Source organism: Typopeltis vanoorti, chromosome 16, assembly GCF_054136105.1.
Source record: "Typopeltis vanoorti isolate ZY-2024b chromosome 16, IOZ_Tvanoo_1.0, whole genome shotgun sequence".
NCBI classification, from domain to species: domain Eukaryota; kingdom Metazoa; phylum Arthropoda; class Arachnida; order Uropygi; family Thelyphonidae; genus Typopeltis; species Typopeltis vanoorti.
Window position 1 is genome coordinate 68,991,239 of NC_143564.1, and position 20,153 is coordinate 69,011,391.

The following is a 20,153-nucleotide window of genomic DNA, read 5'->3' on the forward strand; positions in this document are numbered from 1 at the left end:
AATGCCTTCCCAGACTTTTCTAGCCAAATCAGAGAAATCTCAGCCTGGTTTTAAAGTTGCAAAGTCAAATGAAATTACTGCTAGCAATATGCAAGCCATTTGGAAGCACATTCTTCCACATTGTGCAAATTATTTTAGAGGCTTTTGAAATGAATCTAAGTTAATTAAATCTCATTCTGAGAAATTGAGTGATTCTGTCCTGCTAAATTTAGATGCACAGTGGGAATATCCTGAAGAATGTGAAGAAAATTTAATCACTGACAAGCCTAAAGAGATTTCACAGAAACAATTTGAAAATATTTTTCATACAATCGAAGTTTTTAAGCAGCAATACTTAGAGGATAAAGAGAGAAGCAGTAAAATTTGCAGAAGTAGTTGAAGAGGCAATAGGACCATACCATCAGCTGTATGAAAAAAAGAAACAATGCCCTCCGAACTACGTTAGCTCAATTCTTTGTTAAGAAGTAAAATAATAAATTTATATTCTGAATATGTTTTATTGTCTTTCAGCTTCATGGTTTTCCTTTAACTAAGCCATGAGATATACCCTAATTCTTTTATATAAAAAAAATTAAGGGTTAAAAAAGAAATCTGAGGAACAAATGATACTTTTTCCCATAGGTTATAATATTCGATTAGTGCATTTTTGATTAATGCACCTTTTTAAAGAACACATTAGGCGCATTAATTGAAGGATTGCTGTATACATATATATAAATAACAATATTTACACTCATTCTGAACTTTATGCATTGTGACTGCATGAGAGGCCAAACTCTACATACCATAATACCCAAAACCTTGTCTTGAACATATTCAGAGTTGGTGAATTTACCAACAATAGCACTAATGCCTTCATATGAAATATTTAACAGTACTGACTCCCGGCACAAGAACAAATTACTGATAACTTATTAAGCTGTGCAGAGAAGCCAACAAAGATCAAAAAGAGGAAATGTCAAGTTGGAAAATTCTCTGATATGTTATATCAGTGTGAACACATACACAAATACCATGTCACCTTTGACATGAAGAAGTTAAAGTACATGCAAATGAGAAAACTGAGTTAAGTAGTATTTGAAGTTGCTGAGTTTCTCTTTGGTAAAGTAGGCATGATTTTTGTAGACTGGAGAAGGAAATTACCATTGGAGAGGTTTGGAACTAAGAAATATGTGTGTGTGAATTGTTCTAAGAAGTTTTTGGAAGGTTTGCCTTTTACTGCAAGTAATTTATTTCGCATTTCTTGATTTTTTATAACTACTATTTAATGTGCCTCAAAATTAGAAAGGATATGGAATATACAGTAATGAATAATTTATTAAGTCATATGTGCAACAGAACAAGACATAGTGAGACTACAGGAGTAACTGAAATTGCTAGAATGCAAGATTTGAAGAGTTATTCAAAATGAAAAATGGAATGAGGAATATGCAGAGTGATATTAGATGTTTAGTGGAAACAAATGAAAGAATGCAAAAGAACAGAATGAAAGAAAAAAGGAAGAAGAGGTGATGAATGATTCAAGGATAGCAGTGTATGGAAAGTCCATTGTTAGAGGATTAGTTAATATGAGAGTCCATAAGGTATGCTATCCAGGAGGGAGAATGAGCAAGATAATTCATGCTTTGGACATGAGGCGAGCAAGAGAATTAGTGGTCATTGTGGGACAAATGATTTAAGTGAACATATGGAGAATGTAAGAGCAAATATCAGGAGGTTATTAAGGAGAGTGAAAGATACCAGTATAGTGGGAAAAGTTGTCAGTGTGTTGCCAAGGTATGACAAAGATGAGTTGAGATGGAGACCCAGAATCATGAATGGTATGCTGGAAGAGATGTGCAAGCAGAAGAGAGTGCAGTTTGTAGATGTATTGAAAGTTAATTTTTCACTAGACTATAATAAATTTAGTTTAATCCTTTATCCAAGTGTGAGCAAACAAAGTTTGCACCTGAAAATATCTTCAGGACTGGGGTAAGGTAGTACAACACCAGGAAACTTGTAGCAAAGGTGGACCAAGCTAACATCACTCCTATCTCAGTAACTCCCATAATGCAAAACACATCTCCTTGCAGATATGTATAATGCTATGTATTAAGGGAAGGGCCACTATCCAGACTACTTTAGACCTTTATTGAGGTCTCTTCAGTGGGAGCCAGGCCCAGAAGTGAAGATACCAGGCAGAAGCAATGGCAAGGTCATCTTTACCTATAGGAGTTGCCAAAAGGTGTGCCACCTTTTTATTAAATTACTCTGGATTTAGAGAAAGATGTTGAAAGTTTATTTTTCACTTGGTTAGACTATAATAAATTTAGTTTAATCCTTTATCCAAGTGTGAGCAAACAAAGTTTGCACCAGAAAATATCTTCAGGACTGGAGTAAGGTAGTACAACACCGGGCAACTCGTAGCAAAGGTGGATCAAGCTAACATCACTTTATTGTATATGTTACCAGATGGAAGTGCAGTGTCTGATGCAAGCAAGATATCAGAAGTAAGAGGTGAAATGAAAGATCAGGAGAGTGGTATGAAAGATACTGAAGTGCTTGGCAATAGAAACAGCAGTAGTGAGTGCAAGACATAAAGAGAAAATAAAGAGAAAATGAGAATGTAAAAGGAATAGGGAAATGGAGAGAGCCTGGGCGAACAGAAAGGCATGGCATAGGAAGAGTTGACGTTGGAATAGTGGTGAACATATGTATGGGAATGATCAGCATAGAAATGGAATAGATTCAGATGTGAGTGGCATAGCTGAGACTGAGCAGACGTGTGTGTGTTATGCAGTAATAAAGGTAATTTCGGCAAAGGTAGGTGTGGTGGGAAAATCACAACCAACAAGTGGCCTGGGTAGGATAGGTTATAGACTTAAAAGTGACCTGCTGTGTTTATTTAAAAATGCTAGAAGTATCAGAAATAAGGGAAATGAAATTGTTTCACTGATTGAGTTTTATTCGCACCAAAACATTGGAATAAGTGAAGCATGGTTGAATGAAGATGATATCCTAATGGGAATAGAAATGGAAGGGGACAGTGTTTTTATTATTATTATTATGTGACACCTCCAGGGAGTCCAAAGACTCATCAAGGGAGAGTATGCCAACATCATCGAACGATCCCCTTCCAGCTACTAACCACACTCAAACTTGCTTAACTTTTTGCTGAGTCATTAGTAGCAAAGGCTCTACCAATCGACCAACTTTTGATCATGAGGATAGTAAAAACAAGGGAGAGGGATGGGGTTGCTGCTAATGACAACAGGGGAATTATGTCCACATAAAGTAGCCATGAAAGAGGGAAATAGTGACAATGGTTTAGAGGCCGTGTGGTGCGAGGTAGAGAATGACAACAAGAGATATTTAGTTGGACGTTGCTATAGGCCAGGTGACATTTTAAGCAACTTGGGATAGTGAACACAGGAAAGGTGATTATTATGGCACTATAAATTGGAATGAAGAGAACATTTGGGAATAAGGAAAAAATTTCTCAAGTTCTTGAAAGAAAACTCAGGCAGTATGTAAAGGAGAACACATGCGAAATAACAGTTTTAGATCTGATCATGTTATCAGAGAATGTAACTGTGAATGGGATTTTGCACTTCCTTCTTTGCACTTTGTGAGAGAGATCACAAAGTGACCACCTGGGTTGTGGCTAGCCATATGAACACTTCTGAGAGGTAAGGATATATGTGGAATTACAAGCCTTGCAATTATGAAGCTTAGGAGACAGCTTGGAGCTATAGTATGGAATGAGGAGTTGATTGGTAAGGATGTCGCTTGGGAAGTGACAAAGAAATATATAACAGCATCAATATGTGAATATATTCCAATGGTCAAAAGGCTGGATAAGGTGAGTGTCAAATGGATGAATGAGGGTATTAAGCATGAAATTTGGAAGAAGCAGAAGACACTTTGAAGGCACTACAAGATGAATAATTGTAATAAGCAACTGCATGAAGAGTATAAAGAACAGACTATGAGAGTGACTCAATTGATAAGGACAACAAAAATGCAGCACAAACAGAAGTTAGCAAATCAGACCAAGAAAAACCCTCATGATTTTTTTCGATATGCAGTAAGTAGAAAGGAGAATGATTATGGTAAAATAATGTTAATAGCTGAAAGTGGGAGATTGTTAACTTCTGAAGAGGACATAGTTGAGGTATTCAGTGAGTAGTTCATCAGGACTTCATCTTCAATGTAAAATCAGAAGCTTAAGTGTAGACAATGAAATGGGAGAAGACTTAATGGTGAGTGAGCAAGAGATATGTGAGGAGTTAAGTAAGCTAGATGTCAATAAGAGTTGATGACATATCACCATGTGTCTTAAGGGAATATTCCAAGGTGTTTTCATCAGCCGTTTAAGAACACCAATCTGGAAGGAGTTGAAGGAAGGCAAAATTGTTCCACTTCACAAAGGTGGTAATAAGTCTAAGGCAACAAATTATAGGCTGATCTGTATATATGGAGTTGTAGTTAAGGTATTGGAGAGGTTGGTGAGAAATAGGATAAAAAAAGTGGGTTGATAACAGTGGTAGTCTTTGTGCTTGTCAGCACAGTTTTGTTAAAGGGAGATCGTGTTTTGCAAACTTCCTTATGTACTATAACAAAAGTGATGAATGTACATTGGTATCTCGCTAATCCAAAACTCTTTAGTCCCAACCCTCCAGTAATCCAAACTGGGGTTTGAAAGAAAAAAAGTTTTATTTATTACGTATTATTATTTTGTGTACTATTATTTTTATTTAATAATTATTTTAACTATTATTATTTATTTTATTATTATTACAGTAGAGTATTTTTTCACGTTGTCGATTGTACGGTTATACTGTAGGTCTATTTTGATTTATTGTGTGTTCACGTTTGCCTGCTGCAAAGCCGTCGAACCTGAAGCAATTCGAGCATCATGGAAAAAACTGTGGCCTTCTAGAATTTTCCAAGATAACTACGGTGATACACAAAAAGAGGAAATTCAAATCATGCATAATTTGGTTAAAAATATAAATCCAGATGTTGAAATTTCACAAATAAATGTTACAGAATGGAAAAAGAGTAACACATAAAGAGGCAGTTGACAGTTTTAATATGTGTATACAACGGGATAAGCAGAATGATATGCCATTTCACAAAATTTTATTGCTAATGCAGCTCCGAGAAGAAGCATTCGAAAAAAGTTTAGCTTCCAAGAAGCAAAAGAAAATCAGTGATTTTTTTACAAAGAAATAAAAAAACTTTTCTGTGTTATTTTGTGAAACTTTTTTTTTAGTGGGTTGTGTACAAAAAAGTAATATTTTTTACACAAATTAAGTTATGTACTGATAGCTTTTTTATTGCAGTTTTATTAAATCAGAATCCTCAACAATACAGGTACATACAAACTAAATATTTTACTAAAATAAATTTGTGTACAGTATTATTTTTTAAGTTTTACATTGCAGTATAGTAGCTTGTTTTCTATCAGATACTACATTTATTTACAGAATTAAATTGATGTACCATTAGAATCTGATTATTTTTGGCTTAAATGCTAGTTATTGTTCTCTCTTGGGCAAAAATTAGCTAATCCGAATTTTTCGTTAATCCATACTAGAACGGTTTTTATTAGTTCGGATTAGCAAGATACCACTGTATTTGACAAGAGAATTGTATATACATGATATACTTAGATTATGAAAAGGCTTTTGATAGATTGCCAAACCAATGTTGGTCACTAAACTGAAGCAGATGGGATTAGCAAGTTGTGTGTGGGGGGGGGACACTAGCTTAAATGAGGAAAGTCAACTAGTGGTGGGCAGCAGGTGACAGTTTTGGAACCATCGTTATTCAATTTGTAAATTAATGATATTGGAATAGGATTAACTGGGATTTGCAGATTATGTAAAAGTGGGGAGAGTGATGAGGAATCAAGCAGATGTTGTGACTTTACAGAAGAAATTGAATAGATTGTAATGAATAGCTAATACACCTTCTGTCCAAAAAAAAAAAAAAAACCCGAACTTTTCGAAAATAGAAGAAACTAGTGGCTCCACCTGTTGTATCTTTTTGTTGTCGAAAGTTGCAACCTTAATTAGTGTTGTGTCAACTGTTTATGACATTTGTTTCATTAGAAGCAGAGTTATAGTGTCAAGAGTGACAGTGTATTTTGACGAACAGTCGGAAAATGAGTTTCAAACAGAGCTGCGATTGACTTTTGTGTTAAACTTGGTAAATGTTTTACTGAAATGCATCAAATGTTTCAAAAAGCATATGGTGATGAATGCTTATCCCGTACTCAAGTTTACGAGTGGTTTAAGCAATTTCAAAATGGTCATGAGACACTTGAGGATGACAAAAAGGTGGGCAGTCCAAAAACTGGATTGAGCAAAGTTAACATCCAAAAAGTGTGTGATTTCATCAAAGAAAACCTGAAATCATCCATGAGATTGATTGAAGAGGAATTGGGGATTCAAAAATCAACTGTGTACGACATTTTGACCGAGAGTTTGGGCCTTCGTAAATTGCATTTGCAATTTGTTCCCCACAAGTTGACCGACGACTAAAAAATATATCAAATTGAACACTGCTAGGACCTCATTAAAACAGCGCATAAGGACTCAAACTTCCTTGAAATGATTGTTACTGGTGATGAAATGTTGTGTTTTGAGTATGAGCCTGAAACAAAGTGCCACAGTGCTGAGTGGAGACCACCAGAAGAAGGGGCATCTGAAAAAAAGTCGCTTGGAGAAGTCAAAAGTAAAGACAATGCTGATTTGTTTCTATGATTCCAAGGGCGTTATCCATAAAGAATTCATTCCGCTGGACCAAACAGTCAACGGTGAGTTTTATCTCAAAGTTTTAAGTGACTGATAGCGAGAATTCATCGTGTACAACACACAAACTTGGTTTTTGCTCAAAAACTGTCTCACAATGTTCGAACAATGAGATGGTGCAATAATGTGCAAAAGTAACTAGCTGCCTGCATCACGATAGTTCGAACATTGTGAGACAGTTTTTGAGCAAAAACCAAGTTTGTGTGTTGGATCACTCACTGCATTCACCTGATTTAGCATCCTGTGACTTCTTTCTCTCCCCCCCCCCCCAACTTCATTTGTCAATGAAAGGAAAGCGATATAACACCATTGAAAACATCCAAGCGGCAGTAACCATGACCTTCAACAGTATCCCAAAAACCAATATAAAAAACTCATTTAATGAATTAATTGACCATGTCAACCACTGTATCGAAGGTGAGGATATTGATTGAAATAAATTATTTGAATAATTATAATTGGCCTGTGTTTTATTTTCTATCAAAAGTTCAGTTTCTTTTTGGACAGAGGGTGTAGTATGGAACTGTCAATTCAGTATTATTATTATTATTATTATTATTTGACGCCTCCAGGGAGTCCAAGGACTCATCGAAGGAGGGCACCTGCTCTACAACTCTGTCTCCACCACTCAATCCACCAACTGACTGCAACTACACCAATACAATCTACCGCTGACCACCACCACTGGTCTTTCCACAGACAATCTCAAACGTCCATGCCCACGGTGGGATTCGAACCCGCAGCCTTTTGGCTGGAGAGTGGATACACTAACCACTCAGCCAGCCAGGCTGAGTTTTAGGATATTGTTGAGGGTCATGGTTACTGCCGCTTAAACGTTTTCAATGGTGTCGTATTGCTTTCCTTTCAGCGGCAAGTGTATTGCCAAGTGTAAGGTTCTGAAATTTGGTAGGCAACAATGAGATACAAAGTACACACTTGACAAGGAAATATTGAAGGAAGTTGAGGAGATAAGAGACCTTGAAGTGGTGGTGGATAAGTATATGAAATTCAGAGGTTGTGAAGACATCACATCAGATTACTGCAATGATGTAGAGGACCTTAAATTGTAGACCTTGATCAGGCCTTGTATGGAATATTTTGCACAGATGAGTCTTAGGATTCCATGGTCGTGCCTGTGCAATAATAATAATAATAATAATAATAATAATAATAATAATAATTTGGTCCCCTGGTTTTCATGGTGATGAGGATATACTAGAAAGAGTTAGAGAAGATTCACTAAGTTCATAACTGGTCAGGGATGTAGGATATGAGTCTGTACTCATATCCTACATCCCTGGGAATGCAATTTGCAAAGCCTTGTAAATAGGAAGATGAGAAGAGATAAGATTGAAACAACATGGTTTCATAGAACCAGAGAAGGAGTAGATGTGGTTGTGACAGTGTTTGCCTCCTGCAAGTCTTTTGACTCCATGGAAGTCTAGTGTTAATAATAATAATAATAATAATAATGATGATCACTAGCCAACCAAATGAGATGGTGGAAATGCAAAATCGAATAAAGAGAGATAATCAGGGTTTTTATTCTCTCTTGTGTACTCAGTTCAAAAGATATTCATTGGAAGACTAAAGTAAAAACATACAAATTGATAATTCATCCAACTGTTACCTATGGATGTAAAATCTGGATATTTACAGCAATGGTAGAGTATGATTTCAGCTTTTGAAAGGAAAATCCTTAGAAAAATATTTGTCCCAGAAATGATAATGGTCTCTGTAGGATCATATACAACCATGAGTTATATCAACTTTATAAGGAATCCACAATATCTAGTATAATCAAGTTGAAAAATATGCAGTGGGTAGGACATGGTTTCTGTATCGAAAAACTACAGTATTCTCATGAAGACAATCAATAGTAAAATTCTTAGTAAACAACAACAAAAAAAAAGGAAAAAAGAGCAAGATGGATAGACACCATTAGTCAAGATGGCAATATCATATTGTAATGTCCAAATCAGAGAAGTAACGTTTTAGACGGACAGGGTTGGAGGCAATAAATTCAGGAGACCAAAGCTTGATTTGGTCTGTAGAACTATAAAAAGAAGACCAACATGGTACTCCATTATCATATTTAGTAAATTTGATACAATCACAACTTCATACTAAGACAGCCAACCTGAAACCAAAGAAAAACTGTGGTGAGGAGTGGAGGAATGGGATGGAAAATAACATGTTGACTTCTGTCTCAGCCAAAATGAATATACTATTTGATGAGTTGCAGACACTCCTATTCAAACCTTCCTGTAATGCCATATTCTGCAAGCTCTACAATTCTTACAGGTTTGGACCTCAGAATTTTGATTTTTATATAATTTCTATTCACATCTTCCTTCGAGGACCATATTACTTTATCACTTTAGTTATGAAAATACTATTCTCTCTTGAAAATGAAATGAAGGAGTGAAATAAAAAAAAAGGAAACTAAATTACAGATTCCTTCAATTAAATGTTCAATGCATTATGTACCTGTACATTAATGTTTTTTTTTTTCTTTTTAAACATTCATTCAGTTATTTTTTTACTATCCCATTGTTATTGTCACATAGTATACCACTCATGATCCTAAAAAAGTTGTCCTAATAGGTGTACGCACAAAATATGCTGATAGATAAAGAAGAATTCGGCAACAGATGCTGATGAGATATCAGCATGGATGGATGCTAATACAGTTCAGCTGACCTAGCTGTGCTTTTGGCCTGAATAATTTGACTGTCAGAACAGGTATGATTCCACAGGAATGGAAAGAACATATGATAATTTCATTGTATAAGGGTGGTGCAAAGATCAATGTGCCCAACTATGATCCATCAGTATCTAGAAAGTAGTTGTAAAGATTTTGGAAAAATTGGCTAGAACTTGAATATAGCAATAAGTTGAATCTATACTTTGCAAAGAACAGCATTAGTTTACTAAAGAAAGTTATAATAAAATCCTTCACATTAATAACTTCACTTTCCAGACTGAAGCCTCTTATTCTCTACAGAATCACAGGCCTATGCATATTAGCAGACTTTGTCTGCCAACAAGCAAAGGTTGTTGCTTGGTGAATGGTGAAATTTTACCTGTCACAGCATAACGCTATGGCTTGACCTGGTGGTAGACTTTGTCTGTGGCTGTCCTGGCCAAATGTTTGACCAAGTGTTCCTGGGCAGAGCCAAGAGATTCATAAGAGGCCCAGTCAGAAGCAACAGGAGAGTGAACTTTTTTTAGGTCACTCACAAGTGTCTGAAACCAGAGGTGAATTAAACATGCTTATTTCTGTTTAGTCTTTGATGAGAACCAACAGTTCAAAATAGCAGTTAGACCACTGAAACCATAAATATTAAAGAGAGATGAATTTACAGGTTCCTGGGCAGAGTCAATGTCATTTGAAGAAGAATTATTAGATGTTTTATAGAAACATGTGTTAGACATAAAAATATATTTTTAAAAAAGTTGTTTAATACACATAAGGGAAATTAGAATTCATTTATAACTCCTGTATATTTTGCTTGCTGTAACATAAGCATCATTCAGGGGAAGAAAGCAAAAGAATTGGTTAGAGCATTTAAAATATTAACACAAGAATAATTCAAACAGCATGAGATAACGCTATTAAAGTTCCAAGGAACCAGGTCAGGTATACCTATAGTTTTGTAATTAAAAAAAAAAAAAATTAAAATAAATAATAAAAGTTATGAACAGTTTATGACTCTTACTTCCCAAAACTTGAAATTAGGAATGCAGTCTGTTTGATTAAAATTAGGTTGATGTAGTGTTTTCCATGTTTCAAGGAATACATGATCTAATTTATTTATACTATAGTATAATATCTTTCTGATTCCAGTGAACCCTATGTCCAATGTCAATGACATGAGAAGCAAGGTCTGAACTTTCTGATGCTAGAAATGTTATGTAACCTTGGTGTTCTTCACTTCTGATCATAGCAGAATGGCTAGTTTGTCCAAAACAGCAAAGTCAACATGAACTGGCTACTTGATGGACACCAGACAAGGATAGTGGAGGCAATTTATCATTAATAGATGGTTTGTGAACAGAATAAATTCATACAACCACATCAAGTTAACTACTGAATGTGAGTCTAACAACAATATTTCCAAATTGGATATCTTAATAATCCATAATTCTACTGGCAATATTGAATTTTCCATCTAGAGGAAGCCTTTCTTCACTGGTAGGTATATCCACCTAGCTTCACATCGTTATCCTTCATGCAAGACAGGTATCATGAAAAGACTTGTAAAGATAATGTACAATATGTTCTTTGGACACCATCTAACAGAAGAATCAAATAAAATCTATATCATTTTGTTGTCTAATGCATATAAAGAAACCACCATTCAAAAAATATTTGATAATATCCTTCATCCAAACTACAATCTAATTGGGAAGAGGTGTTCTGCTAGGATCAGTGATGAATACTAAGATTTCATAAGATTTCTATAATCAGAGGGTTCAGGCATTGCTTTTCATGCCATCAAAACTACATATAGAGTTCGCTGGAATCAGACAAAGATGTTACCCTACAGTATATTTCAATCTGATTGCCTATTCACTACAATAAGGAATCCAATATTTCCGTGTCATCATCTTAATCTTAATTGAAGAGACTACATGCTTATCTCCAAGTTTTGGGAAGTAATAGCCATAAATTGTTTATAATTTTTATTATTTATTTTTATTTTTTAATTTCTTTAAATTACAAAACTATACCTGATCTGGTTCCTTGGAACTTTAATAGTGTTGTGTCCTGTTCTCTTAGTGATAATATTTTAAATGTTATTAACAATTCTTTTGCTCTCTCTCTCTCTCTCTCTCTCTCTCTCTGAATGATGCTCATTACAGTGAGTGAAATATATATGAGTTGTAAATAAATTCTAATTTCTTTTACATGTGTTAAACTTTTTTTTTTTTTTAAATATATCTCTATGTCAATATAGCTCTGTAAATTTTGAAACATTTTAAGTTTCAGTTGTATCTGGCTCGTGTACACCCCTTGAGGGTACATGGCAGGAATTTGATGATGTATCTGGCTATAACAATGATGGATTAATAATATCCTTCATAGTAATAACTTAATCTGCCAGATTGAATTCACCAAGATTTGATGAAACAGTTATTTAAAATGAAAAATGAAATGAGGAATATGCAGAGTGATGTTAGACATTTAGTGGAAATTAATGAAAGGGGGCAGAAGAATAGAATGAAAGAAAAAAAGAGTAACAGAGGTGATGAGTGATTCCAGGATAGCAGTATATAGAGATTCCATACATAGAGAATTAGTTAATAAGAGAGTCCATAAGGTCTGCTATCCAGGAGGAAGAATGAGTAGGATAATTCAGGCATTGGACATGTGGAAAAAACGAGCAAGAGAGTTAGTGGTGATTGTGGGGATAAATGATCTAAGTGGACATAAGGAGAATGTGAGGGCAAATATCAGGAGGTTATTGAGAAGAGCGAAAGCGAACAGTGTAGTGGAGAAGGTTGTCAGTGTGTTGCCAAGGTATGACAATGATGAGTTGCGACGAACAGCCAAAATCATGATATGATAATGGAGCTGTGTAAGGAGAAGGAAGTAGAGTTTGTGGATGTATGGCATGTGTTTGAGGGAAGAATGAAATTATACAGGCATCAAGTTGTGTTTCAATGGCTTTTGAGTGAGTGCACTGGAGAAAGTGTTGATATATGAAAGCACAGTATGTCAAAGTACAGTGTGTGATGCATGCAAGACATCAGAAGCAAGAGATGAAGTGATACTAATATACTAATATTAGAAATATTAGTATTTCTAATAGTATTAGAATTAAGGGAGATGAAATGATTTCACTAATTGAGTTTATTTGCACTAAAATTATTGTGTGCATCATGGTTGAATGAAGATGATATTCTAATGGAGAATAGAAATGGAAGGATAGAGTATTTTTTGCGAACAGAGAAGGGAAGTGCTGCTGATGATAGCAGGGGGATTATGTCTATCTTATGTGGTGTCAACTGCCAGTGTGGTGTAATTGGAGGTTGACAGGAAGACATATTTAGTTGGAGGTTGCTATAGGCAAGGCCAAAAGGCTGAATAAGGTAGGTGTAAAATGGATGAATGAGGAGCTTAAACATGAAATCTGAAAAAAGAGGAAGGCACTTTAGAGGCAGTATCAGATGAATAATGGTAATAATCAGTTACATGAAGAGTATAAAGCACAAGCCAGGAGAGTGGCTCAGTTAGTAAGGAAAACAAAAGTACAGTATGCGCAGAAATTGGCAAATTAGGTGAAGTAAAATGCTAGAGTTTTTTTTTAAGATATGTGACAAGTAGAAGGAAGAATGATGATGGTAAAATGACATTAATGGATGAAAATGGTAGAATGGTAACTGCTAAAGAAGACATTGTTGATCCATCAGTGATCCATTTATAAGTGTGTTTCATCCTGATCAGGGTGGAATCATGAGGAACTTAAGTATAGAGAACATAGTAGATTTCTTAATTGTGAGTCAGAAGGAGGTATTTGAGAAAAATACCTCCTTCAGGCAATGCATTCCACTCATCAGCCACTTCATGTAAAGAACTCCTCTGCTCACACCTTCTTTATACAGTTTCCAATAACCTTGAAGTCAATAAGGTGATAGAATTTGATGATATGTCACCATGCACCTTAAGCGAATGTTCCAGGGAATTAGCAGTAGCATTGGCATGTCTGTTTAATAAGAATTTTACAACAGCACATTTTCCAAGGGAGTGGAAGGAGGTTAAAATTGTTCCACTGCATAAAGGTGGTGATAAGGCTGTAGCTTCAAATTATAGGCCAATCTGAATATCTGGAGTTGTGGTGAAGGTACTGGAGAGATTGGCAAGAGGTAGGATACAGAAATAGGTTAATAACAGCAGTATTCTTTGTGGTTATCAGCATGGGTTTGTGAAAGAGAGATCATGTTTTACTAACTTACTTATAACAAGGAGACAAATACCTTAGACAGCAGAGATGCATGTACAGTGGTATACTTGGATTTTGCAAAAGCTTTTGACATGACAAACTGTTAAATAAATTGAAACAAATGGGACTGAATAACAGACTTTTCAGTTGGATCAGTGACTGGCTCTATCAGATACATATCAAAAAGTTGTATTTTGCAGTGCAGTATCCTCAAAGAGGAAGGTCATTAGTGGTATACAACAGGGGTCATTATGATGCAAAATTGGGGAGAGCAATGCAGATGTTATGGCCTTACAGGAGGACCTGAATAGACTACATAAATAGGCAGGTAAGTGGAACTGTCAATTCAATGTTGCCAAGTGTAAGGTTTTGAGATTTGGTAAGCAACAATGGGATGCAAAGTACACACTTGGTATGAGAAACTTTAAATTAAGTAAAGAAGATGAGTGATCTAGCAGTGATGGTGGACAAGGACCTGAAATTCAGGGGACACATTGCACAAGTCGTTAAAACATCCCATTGGATAATGGCAATGATGCAGAGGACCTTGACATGCAGAAGTAGAGCGGTTATGATGCCATTGTATAAGGCCCTGATCAGGCCTCATATGGATTATTGTGCACAGATTTGGTCGCTGGGGTTTTCATGGTGATGAGGATATGTTGGAAAGGGTCCAGAGAATATTCATAAAGGTAGTCAGTGGTCTTTGGAATGTGGAGGATGAGGACAGATTGAGAGAATGTAAGTTGCAAAGTCTCGTGAATAGGAGGAAGTGTGTGTGTGTGTGGGGGGGGAATATGATTAAGACATACGCTAGTCCAGGGTTGTTATGAAGTTGACATGGAAGAGTTTTTCATAGAATGGGGGAAGGGTATAGAACAAGAGGCCATCATTGGAAACTGTATAAAGAAGGTGTGAGCAGAGGAGTGAGGAGAAGGTTCTTTACATGGAGTGGTTGGTGAATGGAATGCATTGCCCGAGTGTGTGTGTGTGTGTGTGTGTGTGTGTGTGTGTGTGTGTGTGTGTGTGTGTGTGTGTGTGTGTGTGTGTGTGTGTGTGTGTGTGTGTGTGTGTGTGTGTGTGTGTGAATGTAGACAGATTGAATCAGTTTAAGGCATGGTTGGATGAGCATTGTGTGCAATAGTGTGTACCTCCCACAATGAGTGTCTGACTTCATGGAGGTCAGATAATAATAATCTTATCAATTAATAAGACTTACTCTATATGTTTTTTTAACTCATCTGGTAGTGAAGTTTTGCTGTCTGGAGATCGGGATCTTGACCTGTGCCTTATTAAAAAAAAAAAACAATTAGAAAAATTCAGCTTATTTTGTACATTTGTATATTGATACACTGATCTAATACAGTGAGTTATAAATTAGCTAATGATCAAATAACTAGATCATCAGTTAACAAATCTTTGAATAGGTTAGCAAGTATGATGACTGCAACTGAACAATCGAACATTTATCTGACCTTCAAAATAATGACCCTTTAATTAACTGCCCCTTGCATGTCAACTGACTGCTAGTACTAATCTTTAAAGGTACCTGTAGCATGACTATAAACAATAAATTACACGATAACCACAGTAATTAACTTTAATGAAATGAAAGTACAGATATTTCGTACTGAAAATAACAGTACATCAGTGTGTAGAAACAAGCAAATTAAAGAAACAGAAATACAAGGTATGTACAGCAGTCAGTGGTTTTCTAATTAAAAACAGTTGCTGTGTGCTAGAAATTAATATAAATAATATTATTAAAAACTATTTTTGATGGTTACATAAGATAAGAATCTCCCAAACGTTTGGAAGAGAGAGAGAGCGACAATCATTCCGATTCAGATTTCACTGATGTAAAAGGGCATTGCAACTTTCTTTGAAAAGGCGTTCATATTTAAACCCTTCTATGGAGAAGACGACATGCATCCCACTGGATACTGTGTTTAGTGTCAATAATCTATGTTGTGCCAAACCAACTTTTGAGATTTCATGTATTCGATATAATACTGATGTTCATTAATTCTTTTTTCCACAGAACGGCCTGTCTGTGTAAGTATGTTAGATTACATTCACAAGATATCTGGTAAATGCTAGCTAATGAGAAATTTTGTTGATAGTAAAATAGAGTATTTTTCGGATGATAACATGTACCGGACTATAAGATGCACCCCAAATTTATGAGACAATTTTATTAGAAAAAATATATTATATAAAAATATTTGCAAAACTTAAATTTCATTTATTATTAGCATAACTTGTACCAGCAGCATTCAGTTCATCTTCACTCATCTCGTTACTGTCATGTTTCGTATTATTGTCTGAACTATTGTTATCACTCTCTTCAAAACCTAAGTCATCTTCAGTATCATCCATCATGTTACTTATGCCACATTTTTTAAAAGACTTAATAATTGTCTTGTCCATTCAAAACCGCATACGCTTGCCCACTAACTACTATTGATGGCAGTAGAGTTTTTGTATGTAAATAGGTGATTCCCACATATGCGGTGAGACACATGTTTGACTCGCATCGAAACATGGGAATCCAAGACTTACCTGGTATCACCTACCTTCGGACCAAACAATGCAACCCCAACTCTACGTAAAAAGGTGCATCTTATAGTCCAAAAAATAAGGTATGTGGGAATGAGATGATACTTCTTCAAAATTCCATCAATCAATTCAGAGATGCCAGAAATATAAGGGATTGGAACCCTGCAGTCTGTTGAAGAATCCTGAGGTGTTGGAACATAGGAGTCAATTATCTGCTGGATTTGAATTAGAGTTGTAACCATTAAATTCCATTAATGTTTTGATAGTGAGAAGTTCTTGTTGTAAGCTTGAGGGAGAGAAGCACACATTATGTGTTCTATTAATATAGACATAAAGCAAAAGCAATAGCTGTTCTTTGCATGAACTCTTGTAATTCATTGTTTTAACTTTCTCAATGTTTTCACACAGCTTCATGAATACGCTGTTGTCCTTTTTATAATACAGTCCTGGTGAATGACACTTTTCTGTCCCAAAAGAGTCAGTGCTTCCCATCAGAAAGTTCGTTCTGGCTTTTTTGTCCCTCAGTAAGTTAAGGCAGTGATATTCCATAGTCAGAATATTTATTTTGAGGTGATAACGAGGGACTCAACTTTTGTTCCCAGTCATAATGTTGAAGGAAATTTTTATGCTGAAACATTGGGCAACAAACTTCCATTCTCATCTTTTCATTTCACCAGTCAATTAACATGGCATTCAACATGCACACTCTTTATTGTAGCCCAATTCTGTAATGACTTAGTTGATTCCTTTTAATCAACTGTTTTTATTGTTTATCTCTGACTTTTTTCACTACTTTTCTTTAATTAAATTGCTCAGCATTCTGCTTATAGAAATCAGCAATCAACACTTGCAATTTTCACCCATTTCATGATCAATCAATTAATATCAACTCCACCTTCAATGTTTCTTGTTCTGCATGCCTAGTAACATGCAATACTTAAATATCATTGCTTCAGCAATGATATTTAAGTATCATTGCTGAAAATGTGATTGTTATTTCAATAACAATCACATTTTCATGTGTTAAAAATTTGATTACTGCACACACACTTTGTCAAAGTTTAAGGGAATCATCCACTGCTCATGAGAAATGCAACTTCAATCTTACAACACTATCTAGTAAATTAAACAGGAGGATGAAACAACAAAACAAGGACTAGACATGTTTCAAGGTCACTTATACTTCAAGTGTACAGTGTAAATGTAGGCATTACTTTTGAGAATGTTCCTCATAGATATAATAGTGAAGATAAATCTGTGCTCCAGAGGCATATAATTCCATCTCCAATTTTCACCAAATTTTAAATTTTTACATGGTGTTCATGTTTCACAAGAAATAGCACATAAAGAATTCCTTTCTTTTAGAAGTTAGACATGATTAAAATTAACCTATCTGTATAGGTTAATTTTAATGGAGAGTAAATATGAAAAATCAATGCTAAAAGATTATTCTCCTGGCAATATTGAAAAATTCTAACTGTGTAAGATAGTATCCTATGACTCCAGGATACAGAAAAAAAAACAACTCAAATTAGGTATTATATGGTTCAATCATAATGCACCAGAACTTGTGGATTATTCATAATGCAAAATCAATGATTTCTTAACAAGTAACCTGATATATTAAAAGGTTATGGAACTTCGTGGGATTACCTAGAACTGGCCAATTTTACAGCATATCAAAATAGGCTACCTTTTTTCTGTTTATTTTCATGCTTTTCAATCATAGTCCTGTGTTTCTTCAACTATGTATTAAATCAACAAACACCTTCAATGAACTTTTCAAACTGCATTATGATTTTTGTCTAACGTTTTATATTATACTTGATTTAACCTCCTAATTTTTTAAATAATGATGTGATTAATTTTCCAAACAGTTCAATGAAAAAAAAAACCCAATTAATACTGTGAGAATCCCATTAAATACCTATGCCATTACATCTCTTTAATCACCATGGAAAATCGAAGATTTTCATAATCATCAGCTTGTCATAATTACCAGCCTTTTAATTTCACGTATCCTTTCCTTACAGAAGTCTTCATACGGCTCGGCAGAATCCAAATGTCATCCTCACAAAGTGCAAAACCCTAATTATAATTACATCCGCTGATGAGATGATCAGATCTAAAACTCTCGATCCTCACATTCCCTCCTTTACATAAGATAGTTGTATCTCAAGAAATTTATTTTTCTTATTCACAAATGGTACTTCTTCATTCTAATCTATACTGCCATAATTAAAATCACCCATAATAATCACCTTTTCCTTGATCATTAACCAAAGTTGCTTATGCATTTCTTCATCGTCTTGCTCCCCATCCCTGACCTATAGCAGCATCCAACTAAATACCTCTTCCTGTTAACCTTTGCCTTATACCACAATGCCTCAAAATGAATACCGCTATTTCCTGCTTTCATGTCCACCTTATGTGGTATGAATTCCCTGCTATCATCAGAAGCACTCCACCTGCCCCTAATTTGTCCTTTGTCCTTGTATAAAAATTACAAAAAAGAATGCAATAAAACAATTAAAATTATTAAAATATTAAACAATTAAAAACGCTGTTGTCCTTTTTATAATACAGTCCTGGTGAATGACACTTTTCTGTCCCAAAAGAGTCAGTGCTTTCCAGCAGAAAGTTAGTTCTGGCTTTTTTGTCCCTCAGTAAGTTAAGGCAGTGATATTCCATAGTCAGAATATTTATTTTGAGGTGATAACGAGGGACTCAACTTTTGTTCCCAGTCATAATGTTGAGGAAAATTTTTATGCTGAAACATTGGGCAACAAACTTCCATTCTCATCGTTTCATTTCACCAGTCAATTAACATGGCATTCAACATGCACACTCTTTATTTTCTTATGAGCATTAAATACACTGACTAGTCACTATATAACCTTGAACCAGACTCAACTGACCACAGAATCTTCTGGTATAAAATGCTTACTCCATTGATGCTGCTTCATTTCGAATGTTTATTTAAGAAGAGCACCAAAGTCCTGCTTTATCATCCTAATGTGAATAAAAAACAAGTGCCTCTCCTTACCAAATCTGGGAAAATCTTATTCTTATAAGACATTAATAACCCTCTTTTTTATTATTACATGTCATTATCTGCATCATGGTGTTCCTTTTATACCACCGTATAGTTTGTACTGCTTTTTTTAAAAAAATCCATTGTTAACATCCTAACTTGCACTTCTTGCCACTAACTGTCTAATATCACTTTGCATGTTCCTCATTATATTTTTCATTTTGAACAACTATCTTCAACTCTTGCATTTCAGTAAATTCACTCTCAGTCACTCCCATTGTCTCACTCCCTCTTGTTCTGCCATACCTTTCTTCCATTTCCTCATTCCTACTTCCTTTCTCTTTCACATCACTTACTTTCTTTTCTTCATTCTTACATTCTTTCACTTCATCAGTCTCCCTAGCTTTTGCTCCATTATTCACAGTCTTTTGCGCTCACATTTACACTTTCATTATTCAGTGTTTCGTATTCACTGATTACTCTTAGTCTAACAAAATATCAAACTTTCTATAAATTCATACATCATTCTCTCATTTCCTGTTTAGTCTCTCCACAAATACATCTTTCACATTTTGCCATGCATACATGTTGTACTTTGAACATTGTACTTTTGACATTGAACCATTTTGAAAAGTCAACATAGTTAATAGCATTTAATCTTCATGCTGTACAGCACACAGATCTCATTCATACTGCCATCATGTTCCATTCAAAGTAAGATTCAAAAATTCAGTAAAAGTAGTAAGCAACAAATTCAGAAAGCCCAATAATCATGCAGTTACACTAAGCCTTAAAAAATAAACAATATTA

General features: G+C 35.1%; 1 protein-coding gene across 1 annotated transcript in view; it reads right to left on the reverse strand.

Annotated features, from left to right (window-relative positions):
- LOC150098108 (band 4.1-like protein 4) overlaps positions 1–20,153 on the reverse strand; it is a 637,189-nt gene that overhangs the window by 122,115 nt on the left and 494,921 nt on the right. The window contains exon 22 of the mRNA XM_090406685.1: positions 14,970–15,038. Coding sequence (XP_090262811.1) covers positions 14,970–15,038 — 69 coding nt within the window. The remainder of the gene's footprint in view (positions 1–14,969; positions 15,039–20,153) is intronic.